The sequence below is a fragment of the Papio anubis genome, chromosome 1 (assembly GCF_008728515.1).
Source record: "Papio anubis isolate 15944 chromosome 1, Panubis1.0, whole genome shotgun sequence".
Lineage (NCBI taxonomy): Eukaryota > Metazoa > Chordata > Mammalia > Primates > Cercopithecidae > Papio > Papio anubis.
The window spans coordinates 195,136,568-195,161,705 of record NC_044976.1 but is presented as its reverse complement, the minus strand read 5'-3'; the positions used below and the strand labels follow the sequence as shown (position 1 = coordinate 195,161,705).

General features: G+C 44.1%; 1 protein-coding gene across 2 annotated transcripts in view; it reads left to right on the top strand.

Annotated features, from left to right (window-relative positions):
* UCK2 (uridine-cytidine kinase 2) overlaps window positions 1-25,138 on the top strand; it is an 84,613-nt gene that overhangs the window by 12,907 nt on the left and 46,568 nt on the right. Inside the window, exon 1 of one of the 2 annotated variants that reach the window (XM_017952063.3) lies at window positions 1,893-2,979. The exons of the other annotated variant lie outside the window; for it this stretch is intronic. Coding sequence (XP_017807552.1) covers window positions 2,956-2,979 — 24 coding nt within the window. The 5' untranslated portion in view covers window positions 1,893-2,955. Of the gene's footprint in view, window positions 1-1,892; window positions 2,980-25,138 lie in introns of those variants that run through there. 2 annotated transcript variants of the gene reach the window in all.

The following is a 25,138-nucleotide window of genomic DNA, read 5'->3' as shown; positions in this document are numbered from 1 at the left end:
CTTTACTGGTTTCCTGTAGCAGTCATTCTCTTGTGTCATGGTTGGCTGTTTACACCTGACTTCCAGATTCCAGGATCCTGGAGTGTCAGTTATTCCTCTTGTGTCCCCAGTCTGGTGCACAGGAGGGCTTCAGTGTGATTGTTGAAAGTGTGCTAAATGCCAAGTAAATGCTCCAGCGATTAAGTGCTGTCACAGGTCGAGAGGAGTCAGAAAGTGTTAATGACTATGCTAAAGCTTTTCCTGCTAAAGTCACCAGTAATCACCTAGTCTGTAAATCCCGTTCAAGCTGTAGATTCTTTACCTTGACTTTCTGTAACACTTGACAGTGCCCTTGTCCTCTGGGAAACTTTTCTTGGTTTCACTGCTCTTGGCTGGTTGGCTTTCTTCACTCTCACCATTTTTCTCAGTCATCCCTGGGCCCTTTTCTGCCTATGGCTGTGTCATGCCTCAGAATCCCCTTCTTGGTTCACTGGTTTTTCCCCCTCCCTATTCTGTATTCTCCATTTGTCAGTGATTCGAAGATTGGCTGTTTCCTGCCTTGAGTCCTTTCCTGGGTTTCTTTCTCATTTATTCAGCTGTCACTGGGCATTTCCACATCATGTTCTTAACCAGCGTTTATCCAGAATGAGACTCCTGACAATACCCTGCCTCCTCCTGTTCCCAGCCACAGACCTGCTGCTCTACCTGTATTTTCTCTCCACACAGATATACAAGATATACAAGACAGAATGCACTTCCACATTCTCCCACATCCATCCCGTCTCCTGGTGCAGTCAATCTTCCTCTCTGAATTTCTCTTGAAATAATTTCTCCTCCCAATCCGCATCCATATTTCTTGCCTGAATGACTCTCCACTGACTGATTTCCCAGCTGCCAATCTGGACCACCTCCAAAACGTTCTCTACATTGCTGCTGGAGTGATCTTTTAAAAATGCATCTCCGATGCTGCCTGTCCTTCCTGTACATTCTTCAGTAGCTCTTCTTTGCCTTCAGTCTTGCCGTCATCCTTTTCTTCCAGCTAAGCCACAGGAGGCTTAGTCCCTCTAGCCTTGCTTCCTGTCACCCCCTTCTTGCCATATCGGTCCTCCCCCACCCTGAGTTGTCAGCACTTCCAGTTCCCAGCTCTTGAGAGCTCACCTCCAGACTACTGCACGTGTTGATGCTGCTGCTTCTGATGTGCCTCTTTTGTGTGGTCACTTTTACTCATCCTTCAAACACCTCTTCACCTGTCACTTCCCCTAGGAAGTGTTCTGTCAGTTCACTGCAGTCTGAATTGAGGTTTGCATCCTGTGTTTTTCTTTCTCTAACACCCCACGCTGCTCTCTTCTCAGTAGACTGAGTTTAGGGTCACTGTCTTTATCTCTGTCCATTGTGCCTAGAATATTGTAGCTGCTCAAACTTACTTGAGTGAATGTATTCAAGTCTTTTTTTTGAAACCACGATTGTGAGATTGGTTTACCTGGGAGTTCATCTGGGTCTTTTTTGTTTCTCATTCTCATATCAGAATTTAAGATTTGAAAACTTAATTTCGCACGTATAGTTTTGGGAAAAAAGTCATCTTTAAATGAATGCTACATTTATAGCAAAAATTAGGGACATGATTAAGTTTCAAGAAGTCGTTAGCCACAGATTTTTTGAGGATGGTACAGGCTTTTAACTTACTAGAAAGGACAACTTTTGGTTGGGCTTGGTGACTCAACGCCTGTAATCCCAGCACTTTGGGAGGTCAAGGTGGGAGGATCACTTGAGGCCAGGAGTTGGAGACTAGCCTGGCAGCAGAGTAGAACCCCCATCTCTACAAAAAATAACTGATTAGCCAGGTGTGGTGGCATGCACCTATAGTACAAGCTACTGAGGAGGCTGAGATAGGAGGATCTGTGGAGCCCAGGAGTTTGAGGGTGACACATGGAGAGACCCTATCTAAAAAAGAGGAGAACAACCTTTATCATGTTTTGCCACTTTTTATTCTTAATCAGAAGTAACATATGTTCTTGTAAAATGTTGATTTAATGCTAGTGGAGTGCCTACTGCAACTCTTGATTCCACTGCCTTATTTTTTTCTTATATCACTGATATCATTTGAAATAATTTTGCATGTGTTTATTGTTTATCTCTTTTCAGTGTATTTCTTTTGGTAACAGCTAATACTTCCTGAGCACTGACTATATACTAAGTGCTATTCTAAGTATTTTATTTGTATTAATGCCTTTATTTCCTCTCACAGCCCCTTTAGGTAAGATACTCTAATTATCCCCAATTTCAACACAGGAAGACTGCAGCCCCAAGGCATTAAGTACCCACTGTGCCACAGCAGAGTGCCAGGTGGGGCTGGCATTTAAACTCCTGGCTTCGGAGTCCAAAAAACCTACTCTGCTCCATTGAATCTCAATGCAAGCCTGAAAGGGCACATATGCCTTCTCCTGCGGTGCCTGCGCCTAGAATGGCTCCCTCCTCATAGTTGACATTCAATGTGGATGAACACGAGGTATTCCAAGTAAGAAGTAAAAGTAAAATCCTTCAGCACCTGTGGTACTGTGATATAATAAGAAATATGTATTTGGTCTCATTCCTGGCACAAAGCTCCTAAAACCCTTGTGGATAGGGGCATTAGGAGAACCCCTTGTTCTAATGTGTTCCTGACAGCCCCCAAAACCTTTGTAATTTCCTGGGTGATAACAGCTCCTAAATCCCTTAGAATTTCCCAGGTGATAGGAGCATCTTTTGTTTTAACAAGATAACTGTGGTGGGCTCCTGGATAGCCAGGATGGTGGCTGGTTGCCAGGGGAACCAGCTATGTGATTACGGTGTTAGAACTTTCAGCTCCATGCCCTTGACCTCTGGGGAGGTGAGAGGGAGAGGGGGGCTAAAGGTCGAGCTGATGACCAATGGCAGCATTGTGATCAATGATGCGTATATAATGAAGTTTTCAGAAAAACCCAAAAGGACAGTTTTTGAATGAGCATCCAGATAGCAGAACAGGTGGGGGTTCCTGGAGGGTGACTGCCTCGAGAGGGTGTGGAAGCTTTGCGCCCTTCCCACATGCCTCGCCCTTTGCGTCTTTTTAATCTGGCTGTTCCTCTGTTTCCTTTGTAATCTTTATAATAAATTATAAATTGTTCCCTTTATAATAAATGGGTAAACGTAAGTATTTCTTTGAGCTCAGTGAGCCACGCTAGCAAATTAATCGAGCCTAAGGAGGGGTCATGAGAACCCTGATTTAAAAGCCTCTATCAGAAGCACAAGTCACAACCTGGGACCTGCCATTGGCATCTGAAGTACGGGGCAGTCTTGGGGACTGAGCCCTCAGCCTGTGGGATCTGGCGCTCTCTCTAGGTAGATCGTGTCAGAATTGAATTACAGGACACCCAGCTGGTGTCTGCTGGTGAATTGGTTGGTTGCTGGTGGGGAGAAATCCCCACACATTTTGGTGACCAGAGGTGGAATATTCTGTGCACAGTAGAGGGTAGGAAAGGCACTTTGTTTTTTTTTCTGTATCTTCTTGGCCCACTCTTCCTCAGAGGTTAGTTGCTATAATTTGTTTTCCTCATAAAGCTTTTCCTTTTCAATTACAAATATATATTTATGCACAGATGAAGTACTTATAAAATGAATGTTACCTCTCTTGGGAAACAGACTTTTTTTCTTCACAACTCTTTGGAGAGCATGTCCCTTGAGATGTGACATTATTTTAGCTTTGTAACAATTAACTGGATCTGAGTTGTTTTACATCAGCTAAATATCAGTCTCCTTGCGATCTGGGAAATATTTAAGTCTCATCAGCAGTATTTTGGGGAAAGGGGTGCTCCTGCAGATGGCAGCTGCTGTTTTCTGTTTGTTTGTTCATTGATTGATTGGTTGGGACAGGGTCTCGCTCTGTTGCCCAGGATGGAGTACAGTGGCATGATCACTGCTCACTGCAGCTTCAAATTGCTGGACCCAAACAATCCTCCTGCCGCAGCCTCCTGAGTAGCTGGTACTATAGGAGTGTGCCACCATGCCCAGCTAATTTTAAAATTCTTTTTAGAGATGGAGTGTCACTTTTTTGCCCAGGCTGATCTTGAACTCTACACTCCAGTGATCCTCCCGCCTTGGCCTCCGAAAGTGTTGGGGTTACAAGTGTGAGCCACTGCGCCCAGCATTCTGTGTGTTCTCACTGGATGTCATGCCCTGCAAAGAAAGTTGACCAGGTGCAGTGGCTCATGCTTGTAATTCCAGTGCTTTGGGAGGCCGAGGTGGGATGATCACTTGAGCCCAGGAGTTCCAGACCAGCTTGAGCAACACAGTGAGACCTTGTCTCTACAGAAAATTAAAGTAAAAAAATCAGCTGAGTGTGGCACCTGTAGCCTAGCTAGCCACTCTAGAGACTGAGGTGGGAGGATCACTTGAGCCCAGTAGTTTGAGGTTAGAGTGAGCTATATTGTGCCACTGTGCTCCAACATTGGCATAGGGTGAGACTTTGTCTGTAAAGAAACACAACAATTTAAAATTTATTTAATGTCCCTAGATTCCTACAGGTATTGAATTCCTATGGGTATGGGATTTTGACTGTGGTCTTTTCCTAGTTTCTGTAACTGTGCTGATAAGGAAAAGAGACTGCCTTTTTTTTTTTTTAAACAAAACAAAACATCTGAAAATTGGTCAAGTCTTATCTTTCCTTCTGTTTCCCTCTGGTGGTAGCAGACAGTTTGCCTGTAGGGCAAGAGTTTTTAGATTAGCCTGGGATCCATGGATAGGCTTCAGAAGGGCTATCTATCTTATGAAACTACACATAGAATTTTGTTAAGTGTGCATTTCACATTTCACTGGGGAGAGCGTTTCATGCCAGATCCCAGGTTGAGGATAAGCACGAATCCCTTTTGATATAGGTGTATTCTTTGTCAAGTTGGCAACAAGGATCCTGGAAGCTGACTTGATTTAGGGATTAAAGCGTGTTTTTCCTTTTTATTCCTAGTCCCAGAAAATTATACCAGTGGGAACAAAATGAGAGAGGGCAGTTTGGACTGTTCCTCAGTGAAGAACAGGGGTTTGCACTCATCAGGTGGATGTATGGGCTCAGCCTGTATACGGGGGCACCTGCTCAGATTAAATCTCATGTTGTCGTGTGACAGCAATGTCATGACTGCCTTTCCCCCCTTGTGAACTTTGTGTCATGTAGAGTGGAGATAGCTCGCACTCTTATTTAACTGGCCATTTTTATTTTCAGATGCTGCTGCTGTGAAGTGTATATGTGCTTGTATATTGTTAAAAATTTAAGATACAAGTTATTACTTTGGTAAGAGTGAAAAAAAAAGTATACAGTATAAAAAGACAAATCACACCGTCTAAGTGCTGCCACTTCCTAGTGAAATGATCTTGGGCAAAGTTACTTGCTGTGTGTCAGTTTTCCTCATCAATAAAATGGGTACCAAAGTAGTGCCTGCCCATATTGTGAGGATTGTAAAGATTACATACAATAACAAATAATATGGAAAAGGCAATTGAAATGGTTTCTGGTATATGGAAAACAGGCAATAATTATCTCTTTTGATAGTGATGGTATTGATAACAATAATGACACCTAGAAAGGCCTGTAACCAAAAATCAGTAGTCCTTCCTTTTTTACCCCATCCCATTTTTAAGAAACAACCACTTTTAAATCCTCTAGCTATTTCTTTTATCTCCATATTTGAAAAAATTACATTTTCTTCATTTGCATCACCCCCTCAACCTCGACTAGGTTAAGCCTCTTTATTGACTTTCTCTTTTAGAAGATCAGATCAGGTTTTTAGTTTTTTCTAGAGATAGAATCTCACTGTGTTGCCCAGGCTGGAGTGCGGTGGCTATTCACAGACATCATCATAGTGCATCCTTGAACTCCTGGCCTCAAGCACTCCTCCTGCCTCATCCTTCAGAGTAGATAGGGCTACAGGCATATGCCACCATTCCCAGCTTGAAGATTAGGGTTTTTTTGTTTGTTTGTTTTTTGAGACTGAGTCTTGCTCTGTCACCCAGGCTGGAGTGCAGTGGCGTACTCTTGGCCCACTATCTCTGCCTCCTGGGTTCAGGGTTTCACCATGTTGGCCAGGCTGGTCTCGAACTCCTAACCTCAAGTGATCCGCCCACCTTGGCCTCCCAAAGTGCTAGGATTTACAGCCTTGAGCCACTGCACCCGGCCGAAGATAAGGTTTTAAGTGACACCTCCTGCTTCCCTACACTTTTCTTCACCTTCTGACGCAATTATATCAAGTTTTGGTTAAATAGACATTTAGTGTTAACATAATGATCATATGAACATTTAACTGCTAATCTGAGTTGAAAAAGTTGGGGGAAATATTGTTTGTTGATTTTAATTATGAGTGAAGTTAAAGGTTGTCATGTGGTTGTAGCTTATTTAGGTTTATTTTATGACTTGCTCATTTTTCTCCTCAGATACTCAATTTTACCTTATTGGTTTGTACAAGCAGTCTGGACTCAGAAAGTATTGGTGGAGGTTGAACTTCTTGAAGAAACATTGAGCTTTTGCTGGGCGTGGTGGCTCACGCCTGTAATCCTAGCACTTTGGGAGGCCAGTGCAGGAGGACTGCTTGAGGCCAGGAGTTTGAGACCAGCCTGGCCAACATGGTGAAAACCCATCTCTACTAAAAATACAAAAATGAGCCGGGTATGTTGACGTGTATCTGTAGTCCCAGCTACTTGGGAGGCTGAGGCAGGAGAATCGCTTGAATCCGCTGAGGCGGAGGTTGTAGTGAGCTGAGATCGTGCCACTGCACTCCGGCCTGGATGACAGAGCGAGACTCTTGTCTCCAAAAAAAAAAAAAAACACACACACACACACACCAAAAAAACACACCTGAGCTTTACATCCATAGATGAGGAGTTTGGAGTAGAAATAGATGACCTGTTATCTGTGTCAGCTTTTGATACTATCTGCCTTTCATGTCTTTATTCTTCTTAGGTTATCATCTTAGCTAAGGCTTTCTACCCATAGAAATAAGCCCACCGTATTTCAGAAAACGTGGTGGGTCATAGGAAAGCACTCAGATGGGACAACCTAGTTGGATTTGGTACAAAATGAGCCAGATGTGGGAAAAGGCAAATTAACATGATTATGAAAAGTAAGAATGATGGAGCTGGGTGCGGTGGCTCAGGCCTGTAATCCCAGTTTGGGAGGCTGAGGTAAGAGGGTTGCTTGAGGCCTGGAGTTTGAGATCAGCTTGGGCAACAAAGTGAAACCCCATTTTTAAAAAAAGATAGTAGGGAAGAGCAGAGGTTTCTTGAAAGTGCACTCAACAAAAGGATTAGGCTGATCTAATAGTTGGCATGTCAGTATTGATACAGTTTTCCTTGGTACAGTCTACCCAGAGTGGGGGAAGGGGCAGAGCATAAGGATAGAGGGGGAGTTGTGGTTTTGTGGATGTCAGGTGTTTACCACCAAACCAGATGGAGGTGGTCAGGTGGTGGAGAGCTTCTGCTCTGAGAACCTGACCGAGAAGCAAAACATTGTCTCTGTGTAGTGCTTGGCACAACCGTGGGCTCTGATCTGGGAAACAGTGGACTCGGGACCAAAGCAGATTTCTCTGTGGGGCTATAGTTAATGAAACTGTCCTGAAGCCAGCCTGGTCTAGGGTATTCTGGCCTCTAAGATTGAGAGGGATGGTGGGCAGGGCAGTGGGCCAGAGGTGAAGTGAGATGAGGAAGGCCAAGCCCTTTTCTCCTGAGGAAGCCAGTGCTAGGGCACCAATTATAGTTTTTACACAATGCCAGCTTCCAGCCTGCATAGAGAAACATGAAATTTCTGCTTAAAACGGAGTTCCTTTTTCCATTTTTGGCTCTAAACTTTTTGTGTTGGGAGTTAGGAACCAATTTTGGAGAGTGGTTGTAGTGAGGGGATCTGGAAAACCTGTGAAAATGGAAAAGCTCGTTTTAGACAGGAAGAGTCTGTCTCTTGGAGTGAGTAGCAGAGGGTTTTCTTGCTCAAGGTAGTTTTCCTTTCTGTTCTTGGTGAGGTGCCTGACTCCACATTTTTCACCCAGCTCTTAAACAGGTTTTGCTGAGTAGCTGCAGGCAAGTCATCTTCTCTGTAAATTAGATGTAGTTAATAACACCTGTTACTCAGAGAGTGACTGGATTAACAGGTAAGAGTTTGGACTGGAGTGACCCCGAAATGGTATGAAATAGTGAGAAGAACCTGAGATCACTAGATGTCCCAGAGAAGACATCTTCCTTAGATCTCGGTTGAGGAGACTGAACTAAACAGCCTTTGTTCATTAAAAAAATTTTTTTTTATTTTTATTTATTTTGAGACAGAATTTTGCTCTTGTTGCCCAGGGTGGAGTGCAATGGCACAATCTCGGCTCACTGCAACCTCTGCCTCCCGGGTTCACGCCATTCTCCTGCCTCAGCCTCCTGAGTAGCTGGGATTACAGGCATGCGCCACCACACCTGGCTAATTTTGTATTTTAAGTAGAGATGGGGTTTCTCCATGTTGGTCAGGCTGGTCTCGAACTCCCGATCTCAGGTGATCCATCTGCCTCAGCCTCCCAAAGTCCTGGGATTTTAGGCGTGAGCCACTGCACCTGGCCTTATTTTTTAATTTTTAAATTTTTCTTAGAGACAAGGTCTCACTCTGTTGCTCAGGGTGGAATGCAGTGGCGTGATCACAGCTCTCTGCAGCCTTGAACTCCTGGGCTGAAACCATCCTCCTGCCTCAACCTCCCAAGTAGCTGGGCCTGCAGTCGCACATGCCACCACATGTGACTAATTTAAAAAAAATTTTTTTTGTATTTTTAGTAGAGACGGGGTTTCACTGTGTTAGCCAGGATGGTCTCGATCTCCTGACCTCGTGATCCGCCCACCTCGGCCTCCCAAAGTGCTGGGATTACAGGCGTAAGCCACCGCGACCGGCCTTAAATTTTTTTTTTTTGTAGAGATTGGGTCTCGCTATGTTGCTTGGACTCCTGGGCTCAAGCAATCCTCCCGCTTTGCCCTCCCAGTGCTGGGATTACAGGCGTGAGCCATTGCACCCAGCCTAATCAGCCTGTGAAGTCCCTTCCAGGTCACACAGGGTGAATCTCGGGAAGGCAGACTGGAGATTCTGCTCCTCCTGTTATCTCTGTCTCATCTTTAGAGCTGGTCCAGTGCACCTGGGTGTCTCTGAGATCATGCACCCCCGGGGCAGCAGTAGTGAGAAAGACGGTTGTGAAAGGCGCATTGTCATGATAGTTTTTCTTTCTGTGGTTTATCCTTATTTCCTGGCTTCGCCCACGAACACAGATTCTCAGCCTCTTTCTTGCCTTTGTCTTATTTTCTTTTGAACATTTATTTGGAAGCCCTCATTTTGTGCCCATGTTTTTTTTTCCTGGATCTGGATGTGGTTCATAGGAGTGACCTCAGCCCAACATGAGTACCTTGTGTCGATAGTCTGGCTAATTTAACATTCTGAAAGACCTCCTTATAGCCTAATAAGAATCAAAAGTCAAGCTGGTAAAGCTACTGTTGCTACTCTGTGCATGCTGCTCCCCCGCCCCTGCAATATTTATTAAAATGTGACCCTCTCAGAGCCCAAGGCTTGAAGCTGCTTATGGATTTTTTTTCTTCTAAAAAAAAAAGAAAAAAAAACAGGATACATGTGCAGAATGTGCAGGTTTGTTATATAGGTATACGTGTGCCATGGTGGTTTGCTGCACCTATTGACTCGTCCTCTAAGTTCCCTCCCCTCCCACCCCCAACAGGCTCTGGTGTGTGTTCCCCTCCCTGGGTCCATGGGTTCTCATTGTTTAACTTGCACTTATGAGTGAGAACACGCGGTATTTGGATTTCTGTTCCTGTGTTAGTTTACTGAGGATGATGGCTTCCAGCTTCACCTATGTCCCTGCAAAGGACATTATCTCATTCCTTTTTATGGCTGCATAGTATTTCATGGTGTATATGTAACACGTTTTCTTTATCCAGTCTATCATTGATGGGCATCTGGGTTGGTTCCAAGTCTTTGCTATTGTAAATAGTGCTGCACTACGCATATGTGTACATGTGTCTATAGTAGAATGATTTATATTCCTTTGGGTATATGCACTGTAATGGGATTGCTGGGTCAAATGGTATTTCTGGTTCAAGATCCTTGAAGAATCACCATACTGTCTTTCACAATGATTGAACTAATTGCAACAAAAGCCAAAATTGATAAGTGGGATCTAATTAAACTAAAGAGCTTCTGCACAGCAAAAGAAACTATCATCAGAATGAACAGGCAGCCTACAGAATGGGAGAAAATTTTTGCAATCCACCCATCTGACAAAGGTCTAACATAGAATTTATAAGGAACTTAAACAAATTTACAAGAAGAAAGCAACCCCATCAAAAAGTGGAGAAAGGATATGAACAGACACTTCTTGAAAGAAGACATTTATGTGGCCAACAAACATGAGAAAAAGCTCAACATCACTGATCATCAGAGAAATGCAAATCAAAACCACAGTGAGATACCACCTCACACCAGTCAGAATGGCGATTATTAAAAAGTCAGCAGACAGTGGATGCTGGCGAGACTGCGGAGAAGTGGGAATGCTTTTACACTGTTGGTAGGAATGTAAATTAGTGCTTATGGTTTTTAAAAGGCTTCCAGAGCAGGGGACCCATATATTTAGTCCCATAGAACACATCTCTTAACCTACCTCTTAGCATTTCATCTATCCTTCCTTATATAAGTTATTTCTCCTGGAGTTGGGACAGGAGGTGGCTTGTTATTTGGGTAGAAAGGAGAAAGAATGGGTGGGTATGTGGACAAACGGCGTGGGGAAATAGATGGCATGGGAAGTGTTGCCACAGCTCTCTGGAAACTACTTGGGTATTATGATTAATGGATAGTCAAACATCTCTCAAATATTAAAGAGTGGTCTTCCCTTAAAGGTTATTGTTCCCAAGGTTATCCCTTTCTTGGTGCCCTGGCTCTGGTTTCTTTTCTTCTAAGTTGCCCCTTTGATTACTTGTCATGTGAATATCAAGGCCTGATCCTTCTTCTGTGTGAGTTCCAAGGGGCCGCCTTCCCGTGGAGTTTTGCAGAATCGTATGTGTCATAGAGAACAGGTTTTAATATTGGGCTGCTGTTAGGCTTTAGGGCTAGTGCCGAGAAGCCCCAGAAAGAGCTGAACCTACTGATGAGGCCCTTCCCAAATCTAATCAGAGATGGGGGAAAATTTGGGTGCTGGGAAGAGCAGATCATCTCAGTGATTTTAATGCCCACCTTTATTTGCAAAGTGAAAGGATAAATATATTTCCCTATTGCATTTCCTGCCCTTTACTTGTCAGGCATATTTGATATATTTTTTTGTTTTCATTTAAAAAAATGCCATAAAAACCATGTCAAATATGCCAAATATTTATTTTTTAAAAAGTAGGCCAAGTATTATATCTTTCTGCTAAATCTAGTGGATTCTTTCTCACCTACCCCCTCTCCAAACAGGTGTTTGCAGAAAGGCTTTTTTTTTTTTTTTTCCAGAAAGGATCTTTACCCAGAAAGGAATTTTAAACCTCAGAGTTGTTCTGCTTCGCATCAGTGCTTCCCTCACTGAATGTCATCCTTAGCCAGAATGTATTTCATAGAGTGTTTCTCCTCTTTACACCTTCCATCCTTTGATGCCTTCTGACCCATGAAAATGGTGAAAAGTATTTGTTTCGGGCCCCTAGTATTACCAGGTTTGGGCACTATTGCTATCCTGCATCTTTTTCATTCTTATCTCTGCTGTAATTCTATCTCCCTTCTTGAGTATTTCACAACTGGAGACAAGTGAGTTTCTTCCCTAGAACTCTTAACTTACCCTAAGTATAAAGATCTGGGTAGACACTCAAGGGCTTTTGGAATGTCCACTCATGGGAGCAGCTGTATTTTGTTACTAGAATATAAAGACCTCATCTTTCAAAATTTCTTTCTTAACAGTTTTAGATTCTTGGATGCTGAACGTTCACCAGTTCTTTCAACTAGATCTGGGTAGTCAGAATTCCATGCTCTTTGGGAAGTCTGAGAACGTTTAGGTGCCATTCCTACCTCCTCTCATTTTGGGGTTCAGATTGTGAGTCCGAATGCCTGTTGAGACTTTCTGAGAGCATAGGAAGCACTGGAGCAGTGGGCTCTGGAGTGGCTTCACCAGGCACCTCAGAGCACAGTAGCAGGCTGAGAATGTCTGTGTGACCCCACACAAAAAGACTGTCTGGGAGTTGGAAACCGCTCCTCCCCGTGTGTTGCTTCCTGCTGCTGGACGTGTGTCGCCACAGTAGGAGGGGGGATGGAGAACAAATTATGTCTGCTCCTTGGATATTGGTTAACCTCATTCAGATGATTCTCAGGTGTCCCATGGGGAAGTAAACTGATTTCCTGGGTTTTGCTGTAGGACCTGATTAGTCACATACTGCAGAGAACCAACATGTAGCATAAGGCGCCATTGCCAGCCTGACCAGTGTAGTAGGAAACTGGGTCCCACTTCCGCAGCCCCCAGCCCTGTCTTCTAGAGTTAGACTGTGCATTGCTCACTAGGCTTCCTTTTTTAAAAATAAATAAATAAATATGTCTTTTGGATCTCTTTAGATTAGAAAAAATCTGTATTTGACTTTCCTATGTTTGTCCTGATTTCATTCAGTCCTTCACTCCGAAGCAGCTCCCCCACCCTCCCCACTTAGCTCCTATCTTACTTCACCGTATCTTTTCTAGTCCTTAAATACTACCTTCCATGCCTTGTTCTGGTCCTTGAAATCTTTCCTTTATTCTCCTGTTTTTCCTACCAATCCCCAACTCGAACAGAACCCTACTGTAGGAGAACATAACTGAGAAGAATTTAACTGGGTTTGACTAATTAAATAAATTCCCGTATGAAGGTATAATAAATAATTTTCTAGATACTTTGTACACATGACACTGAAAAGAGAGGGACGGATTCTATAAAGTAGCTCACTGGGGGAAAATTACCATTGCTACATTTTCAGCCTTAAATTGTAAGGAGTGCAGATGGTTAGCCAGCCTGTGTTTCTCCCACCCACCTTCGTTTTAAACTGTCCTACCCTAGAGAGATGGATGCTTATAAAGTAAATGAAAAAGACTTTACCTTTAGAATGACGTAGATTGTGATTGACAGGTCCAGGTAGCTCTTAGTATGTGAAGGGGAATAACAATGTGTTAGGCTTTCTTAATTCATTCCATAAACACCTATTCCTAGTTCTTGTCTGAATCTCCATTTATTTTGCAGCAAAGATGTCCCCAAATAAGGTGGTTATATATAGCAACAGATTCTACTTCCTCACATCTTGTTTCAGGACAGCTCACTCAGTTTTTTTAACACATTTCAGTGGGCCCAGAATCCATCGTGGCAGGAAGTCAAACTGTTTTTACATGTATATTCGGTCACTTCCCAGTTTTTTCATTTTTTTTTTTCTTGCAAGCTCTTTCTGTCCGGGCTGAGACCCACATACATCTCAGCCAGCTGAGTTGGACATTCCCGGGTTTCTGTTGGTGTCTGAACATGTGCAGAGCAGAAGAGTATGTGCTACTTGAATCTTGCTGTGCGTGAGCTGCTGGAAGTTGCTGTGTCTGACTGGTGTGTAGAAGCTGGGGCTACTGTGATGGGGAACATGAATGTTTGAGGAGTACAGGTGGATGTGGGGCGGGGACGAGAGCTTGTACATCGTTACAGAGCCAGCCTGGCCCTTTGGAGACTTGGAACCGCGTTTCCGTGTCCTGGCCAGTGTGAACCCTTGGGAAAAGTTGCAGAGTAGAGAAATCCAAATACACTGAATCTGTTCTCTGCTTGGCCTTTTTACACCCTGGTGCAAATTGACTAACCTGTGGTTTTTGATAATCTCTGTCCAGTGGTTGGGAATCTGTCCTGTCTATAGCATCTGAGTGTTGTGAGAAAAAAATGTGAAAGTAAGTATGAAAATATTTATAAACCATAAAGAACTCCCCCATGATAAAGTGATGTGTGTCTTCCAGTGTAGAAGGTTTTATCTTTTCTTTATCTGTATATATAAAAAACATTTATTACATATTATAAGATACATATGTCTGCACTTAGATGATAAAACTAAGGCCCAGAAATGAAAGTATCTTCCCAAGCTCACACAGCTAATCAATGGCATAGTCAGTGCTTGAATATTGTCTTTGAATTCTGATATCTAGTAAGCTCATTGGGGCCCATTGAAGCAGTAGCCAAATTATGGTACTAAGTACTATCTGATACATTAATTTATTCAGCAAACATTAAGTGCCTGTTGTATGTATCCCCAGTTCCTGGTATTTTGGGTGTTAGGTGAATTTTGTTTGTCATTAAAATTTCCTCCCCCCACCCCCACCTCACAAGTAACTTGTAATGAGCTTCAGAGGCATTTAGCTTTAAAAAAAAAAATCTTCATCCCTCTTTTTAACCACACTGCCCTTGGTTCTTACACTACCCTTGGTTCTTAGTCTAAAAATTTAGTTGACATTCCTGTGTGTTTTTATCTTGCAGTTGGTTGGAGGGTTATTTATTAGGAACAGAGATTTCGTATGATTTCAGTAAGTGAACCAGGAGTTGTGATACATGATTATATTAAATTGCTTATGGTTAGTTTTTCAGAAGGTGATTTAATTGTTAACCTTCCTAAGTCTTCAGTCTTAGGCTTATCCAGTGGGAGCTGAAAAGCTTTAATAGGTAAGTTTATTGGAACACACTTCCAGAGTCAAATGTCACTCTTGGCAGCTGCAGATGTCAACTGGGACAAGTATTCAGAGCCTGAGAATTAAGGATATATGTTAAATATGGCCCTCATAGGCGGCCACAGGTTTTTTTTTTTTTGCAAACATGTTGACATAGATGAGGCTCAGAAGACAGGCATACATGTGTCTTGCCTTCATTCTCTGCAGAGAGAATGTTTGTAGGGGCTTGGGAAAGTATTTCAACTCCAAGAGAGGACTCATAGTTACTAGAATCTTCACATCTGCTTTCTCAAGTGATCTTGAGTCAACCACAGTCTTGTGGGGTAGATGGTATTATTCACCCCTCCTTTGTTACCTATTAGCATGACAAAACTAAGACTCAGAGAGGAAGTGCCTTTCCCTAGCACATGCAGCTAGTCAGTGGCACATCCAGTACTTCAACCCTTTTCTCTCTGAATCATGCTTTGTACTAAGCTGATCAGGGTCCACTGTAGCAGTAGGTGACTTACGGTACTAAGTACCATCTGATACATTAATTTATTCAGCCAACATTGAGTGTCTGTTGTATCTCTAGTACTTGGCATTGCAAAGATGAGTAAGGCAGTAGACAGATAACTGACATAACCCATGACAGTGCAGTTGCGTAAGTGGCATGATATGGAGTGCAGAGTACTGTGGGGATACCCATGAGGGAGCCACAGTTGCCTAGGGTGGAGAGTTGGAGGAGGCAGATGACAGGAGGTAATGACTGAGCTGGAGTTGGAGGGATGAGCAGGAGTTAGGCAGATTGCAAAGGGGTGTGCAGGCACACGCAGGGTGGCATTTGCAGACAGAATCGGAGGGCTTGGAACAGCAGTGTGCGCTCACACCCGGTACGTAGCAGGAGCGAGAGGCAGGAACAGCAGTTTGAGGCCAGCTTGACAGCCCTGGGTGTGAAGCGAAGCATTTGAATGATGTCCCATTACCACTGTATACCACATGTCCTTCCCCTGCAGCTCTGGCTGACATCTGTCATTCCACCCTACTCCTGCTGGCCTTACTTTCTCCCTTTTACCTCTCTCAACGTTTGCTTTAGGCTGTCAGTGTTTACTGCACCCCATAAAAGGTTAGATCCTCCCAGCAGGACAGATCTGACTACTAGGAGAGACTGTGTCTGCTGGGGGGATTGAGAGAATTGGTACAGAAGGAGTTTTGTGGATCATGACATCTAGAATTAGCACTCTGGGAAAGAGGGAGTAAGCATGGTAGTAGGATTGGAGAAAGGTGTTTTTCCTTTTAGACCATTACAAAAACTCATGAGTTCAGGATATATCAGATGTGTGAATAAGGCGGATGTTTGAAGACCCCATTAGCATGTAGTGAGTTTATAGCCACTGTGCAAGATGCTCCTTAGAGATTGGTAGTTCATGCACTTTTATCCCGAGGTGCGAGGTCCTAGACCTCTGTCATAGTGGAGAGAGTAGAGGCTCAGAGAGGTTAAATAACCTGCCTGAAGTTGCTCAGCCAGTAAGATATGGAACCAAGGATTCGCATGTGGGGCGGCCAGCCTCTTCCTCCATACCCTGTGCCTCCTATGTGTGTAGGTGGGTCTGTCAGTACCACCCTGGGTGTTCCACAGAATGGCTGTGGTTCCCAGTCCGCCCCACTGGGAGCCTCGCCTACAATAGCTCGATTTGCTGACAGGTGAACAAACAAGCAGCCAGCTGCTCTGATAGGCCTGGGAACTTGTCCCTGGAGAGAATGCCCAAGTCCAGAAAGGTTATGCCGGGTCATGAAGCAGAAATGTCTGGACATGTCACAGAGTCTGCTGAGCCAGCAGTGCCTACTTCATAGCCCTTTCTGTAGGACCCCTGTGTTGACTCCCTGCCTGGTACTTATCCCTTAGCCCAGGAGAGGCCCCGTGGGAGGAGGGAGAGTTGCAGCGACTTCTGGACTCCTGGACTCTGGGAACTTCCCCTTCCCAGTCTCTGAGAAGATGTTCACAGTGACCTGGCCAGGGTCATTGCAAGAAAGAAGATGGAATGCTGATGGGGCAAGGGTGACGGGGAAGCCAGGTATTCCAACTGTGTTCAAAGCAGTGACAATTACTGTGGGAGCGGGTCCTGTTTTATATATTCATCATTCTGAGGCCTTCAGGGACTGTTTTGTTAGCTACATGACTGCTGAAAGGACTGAGTAAACCAGGAATCAAATTCTGTAGATTGGCATCTGCTGGATAAATAATCTGCTGGGATTGCTACAACATGTTTAATAACCGTGTTTTGAAGAATGAAAAAGATAAGACAGTTCACTGAGTTGCAACGTTTATGACACAGGGAATGGAGGACTGTAATTAAATCTACATAAAAAGGCCATGTTTTCCAAGTGTACTTTGAACTTCTTGGGGCAGGTGTTCTGAGTGGGTGCATCATCTCATTTTTCCCGGCAGAGGAGGCTGCTGGCAACCTGGGAATGGAGGTTAACAACGTTTGTTACCCCTGAAGTTTCTGGATGTCTAGAGCAGGACCCCTTGCCCCCGCCCCAGTCCAGAGCTGTTGTCTCCTTCCTGTGTTGGAGACTTGCTGCTGGTCCTCTGCTGATGTCTGAGTTGGTTAACCTTAACTGAACCCCTTAACTTTCCTTGTTATATGTATTCCAGCTGTCAGTGAAGTGACATTCTGCCCTCTGGACCCAGATCCCTGAACCCTCTCCTGCATTTCAGACCTAAATAGCACCCTGTCAGAAAGATCAGTGGGGCCGGGCACCGTGGCTCACGTCTGTAATCCTAGCACTTTGGGAGGCCAAGGCGGGTGGATCAGTTGAGCCCAGGAATTTGAGAACATCCTAGGCAACATGGTAAAACTCTTATCTGTACAAAAAAAACCCACAAAAAATTAGCAGGGTGTGGTGGTGCATGCCTGTGGTCCTAGCTACTGGGCAGGGAGGAGTGGGGAGAAGCTGAGGTAGAAGAGAATCACTTGAGCCCAGGAGTTGAAGGCTGACGTAAGTCATGAGTGAGACCTGTCTCAAAAAAGATCAATGGGTTGGAAGTGCAAGTCTCTTCCCAAACTCAACTCTGGGGAAGAAGCTCTTGCCTTCTCTGGCCCTCCCCTGCCCACCTTGTCCACCCTGCCTTGCCCATCACAGCAGGCCTCCCGTTCCACTGCAGTACCCCTCCCCACTAGTCTCCGTGTGCAGGACCAGTCTTTACTCTTCTTTGGGTTGCTGTTTGCGTCAGGGCTCACAGCTTTGAAGGAGGCTCAAGCAAGCATCCTATTTTGCTATAGTCCAGACTGCTGGATGTTGATAAGTCCCCGCCTTAACTCCGTGCACACAGTTGCACTGCGGGGCTGATTCAGGATGCCCAGCCTGTGTCCCACTGCTTGTTTTCAGGCTGTGTTGGTCACACCTGCCTGCTGCCTTTCAGGATCACCTTCTTAGTTCTTTGTATCCACCTTTGTCCCTGCTCTCCACAGTCTTGTCTTGAAGGCCACATGCCACACTTTTGAAGCTGCCCTCTTCCTGTTGAAGCCTTCCTTGCTTTTCCAGTTGCTTTTCTACTGTTGACAAAAGTAGAGGGGATTATGACCTAGGGTTATAATTCATCTCCCTGCAGTTGTGCATGATGTTTGTGTGGAGTGAATTCTTTTTTTTTTTTGAGACAGGGTCCCACTTTTTCAGACAGGAGTGCAGTGGTGCAGTCGCAGCTCACTGCAGCTTTGACCTCCCAGGCTCAGGTGATTCTCCCACCTCAGCCTCCCAAGTAGCTGGGACTACAGGTGCACACCACCGCACCTGGCTAATTTTTTGTATTTTTAGTAGAAACAGGGTTTCAACATGTTGGTCAGGCTGGTCTGGAACTCCTGAGCTCAAGTGATTCATACATCTCAGCCTCCCGAAGTTCTGGGATTACAGGTGTGAGCCACAGCACCCCGCCCCAGAGTGAATTCTTAACCTTATCTCACATCTGTTTGCTATTCTTGACTCCCTTGTTTCTGTTATAATCTTTAGAGCTGTGGTGGTCAACTCCAAGAGAGTAGGGACCAAGTCTACATGATTTGTGATACTTTATTGGGAGGAAGTATAATACTTAAAACTGCTTTGTTGAGAAAAAGAAAAGAAAGCATCTGTCCAGTTTGCTATAATAAAATAGCTTGGACTGGGTAATTTATAAACAACAGGAATTTATAGCTCACAATTCTGGAGTCTATGAAGCCCAAGTTCAAGGCACCAGTAGATTCAGTGTCTGGTGGGGGCCCATTCTCTGCTTCATAGTTAGTGCCTTTTATGGTCCTCACATGGTGGAAAGGGCAAAAGGGCTCCCCCAAGTCTCTTTTAAAAGGGCGCTAATTCCATTCATGAGGGCCCAGCCTTCATGACCTAATCACCCCCCAGAGGTCCCACCTCTTAACGCTATTGTTTTGTGGATTAAGTTTCAACACGGGCATTTTAGGGGGACACAGGCATGCCAACCTTAGCAGCAACTTGCCATATAGTTTGTATCCTAAAAACAGTAAAACTCAATAGCTCTGGTTTCTTGAGTGTTTATTACATGCCTACTAAGATAGACATTCCCTACCTGGCCATTTTACAGATGAAGGAACTCAGGTTAAAGGAGGGTAACAACCTTGCCCAAGGTCAGACAGCACATCTGGATTCAGACACCAGCTTGTGTGACTCAGGCTTATTTTTCTCTTCACCATGCCAACCCTGCCTCTAGGAAAATACATGCCGATTTCATGATACCACTTTTAATTTCAGCAAATTATGTTATCATTTACAGTTCACTGATAATTAGCTGGAAGGTCCTTGGAAGGTAGAAGGGGTTCTGATCATCATTTTTTATTCTTTCATGACTTCCACTTGAAGGTCCTTGCTTACTGAAATGAAAGCCATAAGTCCTCTCATCACCCTTGGTAGAAGGGTGCTAAATCATCCTTGCTAAATACTTGATTGAAGCTGTTAGTCATCTGGTTTGGCTCTCATCAATCTCTTTGTTCATATGCACAGTCTCTTAATCTCCGTTTTCCCTTTCTTTAGAGTACGGTAGTCTCAGATGAGAAACTTCTCTAAAGCTAATTTCTTCACCCCAGTCCTGGAGTGTCTGTTCATGCTGCATTCTAAACAAGTGAAGAGCAAAGTTGCTCTTGCTAAGGCAGCCAGGGTCAGAACAGTGCTGCTTCCAGATCAGAAAACATCCATAGGGTGCAGTCTGGCCCACTCTTGATGCAGGCACAAGGCAGAGACGAATGGAGATGACGGGAGGTCCTTTGGTGTAAAAACCTCATCTGCCTGGAGCCTCAGGGTTAGCAGTGTTTCACAGCCCGTCTGAAGTGCCAGCACTTGGGAAAACTTAAGAGAGAGATGTTTGGGAAGTATTTCAAGCACTGCTTTGTGTCCTTAAGGAACAGTGAGTGAATGGCCCACTGCAGGCTGAGTCTGATGTCAGTTTTTGACTTCCGTATAGTAGCACATCAAGTGGCAGCTGGCTGCAGCCCAGCCTCCACTGACTTTAGGGCCAGCCAAGTGGGTTCTAGTTTCAGCCCACAGATCTTATGTCGTTGCCGAGGGACCTTTACAAGACACTTAAACTCTTAGTTTCCTCTTGTAAATGAAAATTTTAAAAAGTGCCTGACACAGAGAGAGAGGCCATCAACAAATGTTGGATACCTTCCCTTTCACTTCCCTTTTTATGGTTTTTGAAGTTTGGAAAAGAAGCTTGTTAGATTTGTGTATAGAAATAAAGAATAAATAATAGGACTTCCCTAGGTAGAAAAGAAAAACTATTTTTTTAGGGATTTTGTTAGGCATTTGCCTACTTAGAGATCATTCTGATGGTCTGGTTCTCAGCTGTCCCCAGCCAGATGGGGAACATCAGAAACATATTATGTGCGAGCCAGTGGGTCCAGAGAAAAGAGATAGACAGCTATTGTGATGTCCATCAGAGGACACTGTCTTCTCCAGTGTCAGGTACCAGGTGTACTAAAGATCTACTTTGCAGATTGACCCTGATAAGGATTTATGCACTTGAGGGCTCATCTCTGGAGACACACGGAAAATTAGCAAGGCAGAGGTTTGGAGTAAAGAAGTCTGCACAGAGCGAGCAGGTTGTATGTTGGAGAACAAGCCATGTTGGCCATTTGTTGTGAATGGTGTGAGGAAAAATGCTTCAGAAATATAGGCTTTGCTGGATCTGCAAGCACCAGCATTTTTGGTGTTCTTTTTTACTTCAGTTTTAGATTAGAAGCAGTATTGTTTCCTGATTTTGTTAAGCAGATCTTCAATATTTCATCAGCAGTATGGGTTAAGTTGGCATTAGAAACTATGCTGGGAACCACCCGTTTGTCTGGGAAAATGTGTTCCCAGTATTGCACAGTGAGTGAACTTTTCGATGGCAGTGTGTTTGTAAGTTGGGGACTGCCTGTAGGGCATTTTGTAAAGAAGAGAACATTCTTTTCAAACCAAGGGCTTCTGAGAGAGAAAGGGAGTTGTCATTGGAACCAGATGCTAAAAAAGCTTGCTTGAAATTAGTTTTGATTTTACCTTAGTACAATTGAGCCAAAATAACCTCCAGCAGGGTGTTCTTGCAATACAAAATATTAGCAGTAGACTCATGGAGGTCATCTAGTGGTTCCTGATTGCGAGTTTACGGACTGATTTGGTTTGTGATGAAAATTACATTTTCTGAAATTTATATAGAAAGCATGTATTATATATCACTTATATAATGTATTTGTTAAATATGGCAGTCACCTTATGTGTTTTACAAAAAGTCATGTAGTTTTTTGATAGTTCCTGCCTTATTTTTTTTTTCCTTTTTTTTTTTTTTTTTCCAAGATGGAGTTTTGCGCTGCAATCTCGGCTCACTGTAACGTCCACCTCCTGGGTTCAAGCTATTCTCCTGCCTCAGCTTTCCAAGTAGCTGGGATTACAGGCGCCTGCCACCACACCTGGCTAATTTTTGTATTTTTAGTAGAGACAGGCTTTTGCCATGTTGGTCAGGCTGGTCTCGAACTTTTGACCTCAGGTGATTCCACCTGCCTTGGCCTCCCAAAGTGCTAGGATTACAGGCATGAGCCAACATGCCCGGCCAGGTCCTGCCTTATTTTTCAATATCCAGGTACATGATTCCACATATCAGGGTCCTAGATCTGCCACCTCTTGTGCATTCTTTGGCTTTTGTGATGGTCACACCCAGGGTGCCAAGTGAGAATAGATTTTTAAAAAATGACATTTCAGAAACAAACGTTTCATTATTTTTTATAGGTGTCAGTATATTGTGTATGGGGTTTAGGATTTCACCTCATTATGCTTCAGCCTGATTATTGGGTATATAAAAAGTAATTACAATAGAATAGTATAAAGAAGAAAAAACTTTCATGACCCAAACCTAACCATTAACTAACAGTTAACACTGTTACAATTCTTTCTAAACTTTTAAAAATATATGTATGGAACCTATATGTATAAGTAAGGTTTTAGGCAAAAAGGTTTTGGATAAAATTGAGATTTTAGTTTTATTTAATTTTTATTTTTTAGAGACACAGTCTTACTCTTTCACTCAGGCTAGAGTTCATTGGCATGATCATAGCTCACTGCAGCCCCGAACTCCTGGACTTAAGTGATCCTCCCACCTCAGCCTCCTGAGTGTCCAGGACTACAGAGGTGAGCCACCATGCCTGGCTAATTTTTATTTTTTCTACTTTTTGTAGAGATGAGGGTCTCACTGTGTTGCCCAGGTTGGTCTTGAACTCCTGACCTCAATTGATCCTCCCATCCTAGCTCCCAGAGTATTGGAATTACAGATGTTAGCCATTGTGCCTGGCCAAAATTGAGATTTTATACACACACACACACACACACACACACACACACACACACTTTTGATAATGTATCCTGAACATCTCCTGTATTACCAAATATTATTCTCAAACATGTCCTTTGGTAGCTGTACACATCACATCATATGTGTAGTGTACTAAAACTTACAGCCCCATTATTGGTGACCATGTAGTTTGTTAATCCACTTTTGTGCAATGACGGGCATCTTCCTAAGTTAATTTTTTGTTCTTTAATTATCTCCTTAGGATAAATTCCTAGAAGTGGAATTCATTGGTTAAAAGACTAGACATTTTTTATACTCCTGCCAAACTGGTGTGCAGAATTCTTGGTGCTTGCTGTTGGCAGCACTGTGAGTAGTTTCCCAGATGCAGTGTGTTGCAGGGGTGACAGTACTGAAAGGCCCCCCACCCCCTGCAAAGCATGGCAAGTGCAATAGCAAGATCTGCGATGGCAAACACCAGGAAGACAGTCATTCCCATCATCTTTTGACATTGCTTTTTTCCCCATTTTTTTGGGAAGACAATTGGTGTTCTTTGTCAATTCAGCCATATTTATTTCTTTTTTTTTTTTAATGTACCAAGATAGACTTCCTATATTATATTGCCTTTTTAAACGCCTTTCTCGCACAAAAAAGAGAGCTACCGACAGACTGTCCATTCCGTTTCAGTGGGACGCTCTTCAAACAAAGCCAGTACCATGAGGATACAGTAAAGGAGGTCTGAAATGAGCATGCCCCTGATCACCAGCCAAGCACTCTGATGACAGAGCTTGGAAGCCAGGGTCTGGGGTAAGCTAACTGGGATAACCACAGTCGTTAACGACAGATTACGGAAGAACACTCGCACAGTGAGACTTTGCTTTCATCAACAGTGACAGAACTCAGGCCAGTTCTTTTGATTCTAAAAAAGTGTGAGATCAAGCCCAGTGCTTACCACCTGCTAAGCAGAAAGATCTGATCCCCTTTCCCAAACCAGTTATTTGATGTGAGGCTGGAAATGGAAGAAGGGCGTCTAAAACTGAGTGGTGGGCTAGGTAGTATGGGGAATAGGGAGAGGAAGAAAGGGAAGAGCAGGGAGCAAAGGTACTTTCAGGGAGCAGTATTTTAAGTCTTCCTGCAAGAGGAAGTTAACTGGGAGATTGGAGTATAGGCTGTGCTCTTAGCATATACCAGGAAGTAAACACCTCTTAGGAGGCTGGCTTGAAGTTGTGAATTAGTAATGCAAGCTATTGATTTTTTTTAAAGTATTTGTTAAGAGTGAATTGATTTCTATAACTGTGAAAATGGCTGTAGGACAAGGTCTCCCCTGCCCAATTGTGGTTTCAGGTACTACTTTTCACCACTTTGAACCTGGAGGACATCTTGGTTTTAGAGACTACCTGAAAAATGTGTCTTAGGTTCATTGTACTTTTATTGAGGGCTTGGCGCTGGAGTAAGTGTACACAGATTGCTAACATAAGATCCCCGCCCTTGATATATTCAGTTTAGTGGCAGTGAGAGGAATAATATAAATAGATAATTTTATTGTTCTGGCAAAATATACATAAAATTTATTTTTAAGTTTAGAGTTCTGTGGTAAGCTCATGTTATGCAACCGTCACCACCATTTATTTCCAAAGCTGTTTCGTCTTCTCTAACTTACACTGTGTATCTGTTAAACAATAATTCCTCCTCATCCCCAGGCCCTGACAACCACCACTCTACTTTCTGACTCAGAATTGGACTATTCTAGATACTTTAGTTAAGTGGAATTGAGAGGTGACAACATGCTAGCAGCACTTGCTGGCGGAGGCCAGAGCCAGCTCCCTCTACTTGCTGGGACGTGTGGAGGGAGAGGCGTGGGTGGGAATCAGGGCTGTGCGTGGCGCTTGTGGGCCGGCCAGCGTGAGTTTCGGGTGGGCGTGGGCTCGGTGGGCCCCGCACTCGGAGCAGCCGCATTGAGGGGCTTAGCACCTGGGCCAGCAGCTGCGGAGGGTGCAGCGGTTCCCCCAGCAGTGCTGGCCCGCCAGCGCTGCACTCGAATTCTCACCGGGCCGCAGCTGCCTCCCCGTGGGGCAGGGCTTGGGACCTCAGCCCACCTTGCCTGAGCCTCCCCAGAGTGCTGCCCCCTGCTCCGTGGCGCTTGGTCCCATCAACCGCCCAAGGGCTGAGGAGTGCAGGCACAGGGCAGGGGACTGACTGGCAGCTGCGCCTGCAGCGGACTGGGATCCACTAGGTGAATGAAGCCAGCTGGGCTCCTGAGTCTAGTAGGGACTTGGAGAACCTTTATGTCTAGCTAAGGGATTGTAAATACACCAATCAGCACCTTGTATCTAGCTCAAGGTTTGTAACTATACCAATCAGTACTCTGTATCTAGCTAACCTAGTGGGGACTTGGAGAACTTTTCTGTCTAGCACTCCGCGTCTTGCTGAAGGATTGTAAACACACCAATCAGCACTGTGTGTCTAGCTCAGGGATTGTAAACGCACTAATCAGCACTCTGTCAAAATGGGCCAATCAGCTCTCTGTGAAATAGACCAATCAGCTCTCTGTAAAATGGACCAATCAGCAGGATGTGGGTGGGGCCAGATAAGGGAATAAACGCAGCCTGCCAGAGCCAGCTAGCAACAACTCTGTAGGACCCTCTTTTTTTCTTTGGGTCTTTGCAATGAATCTGCTGCTG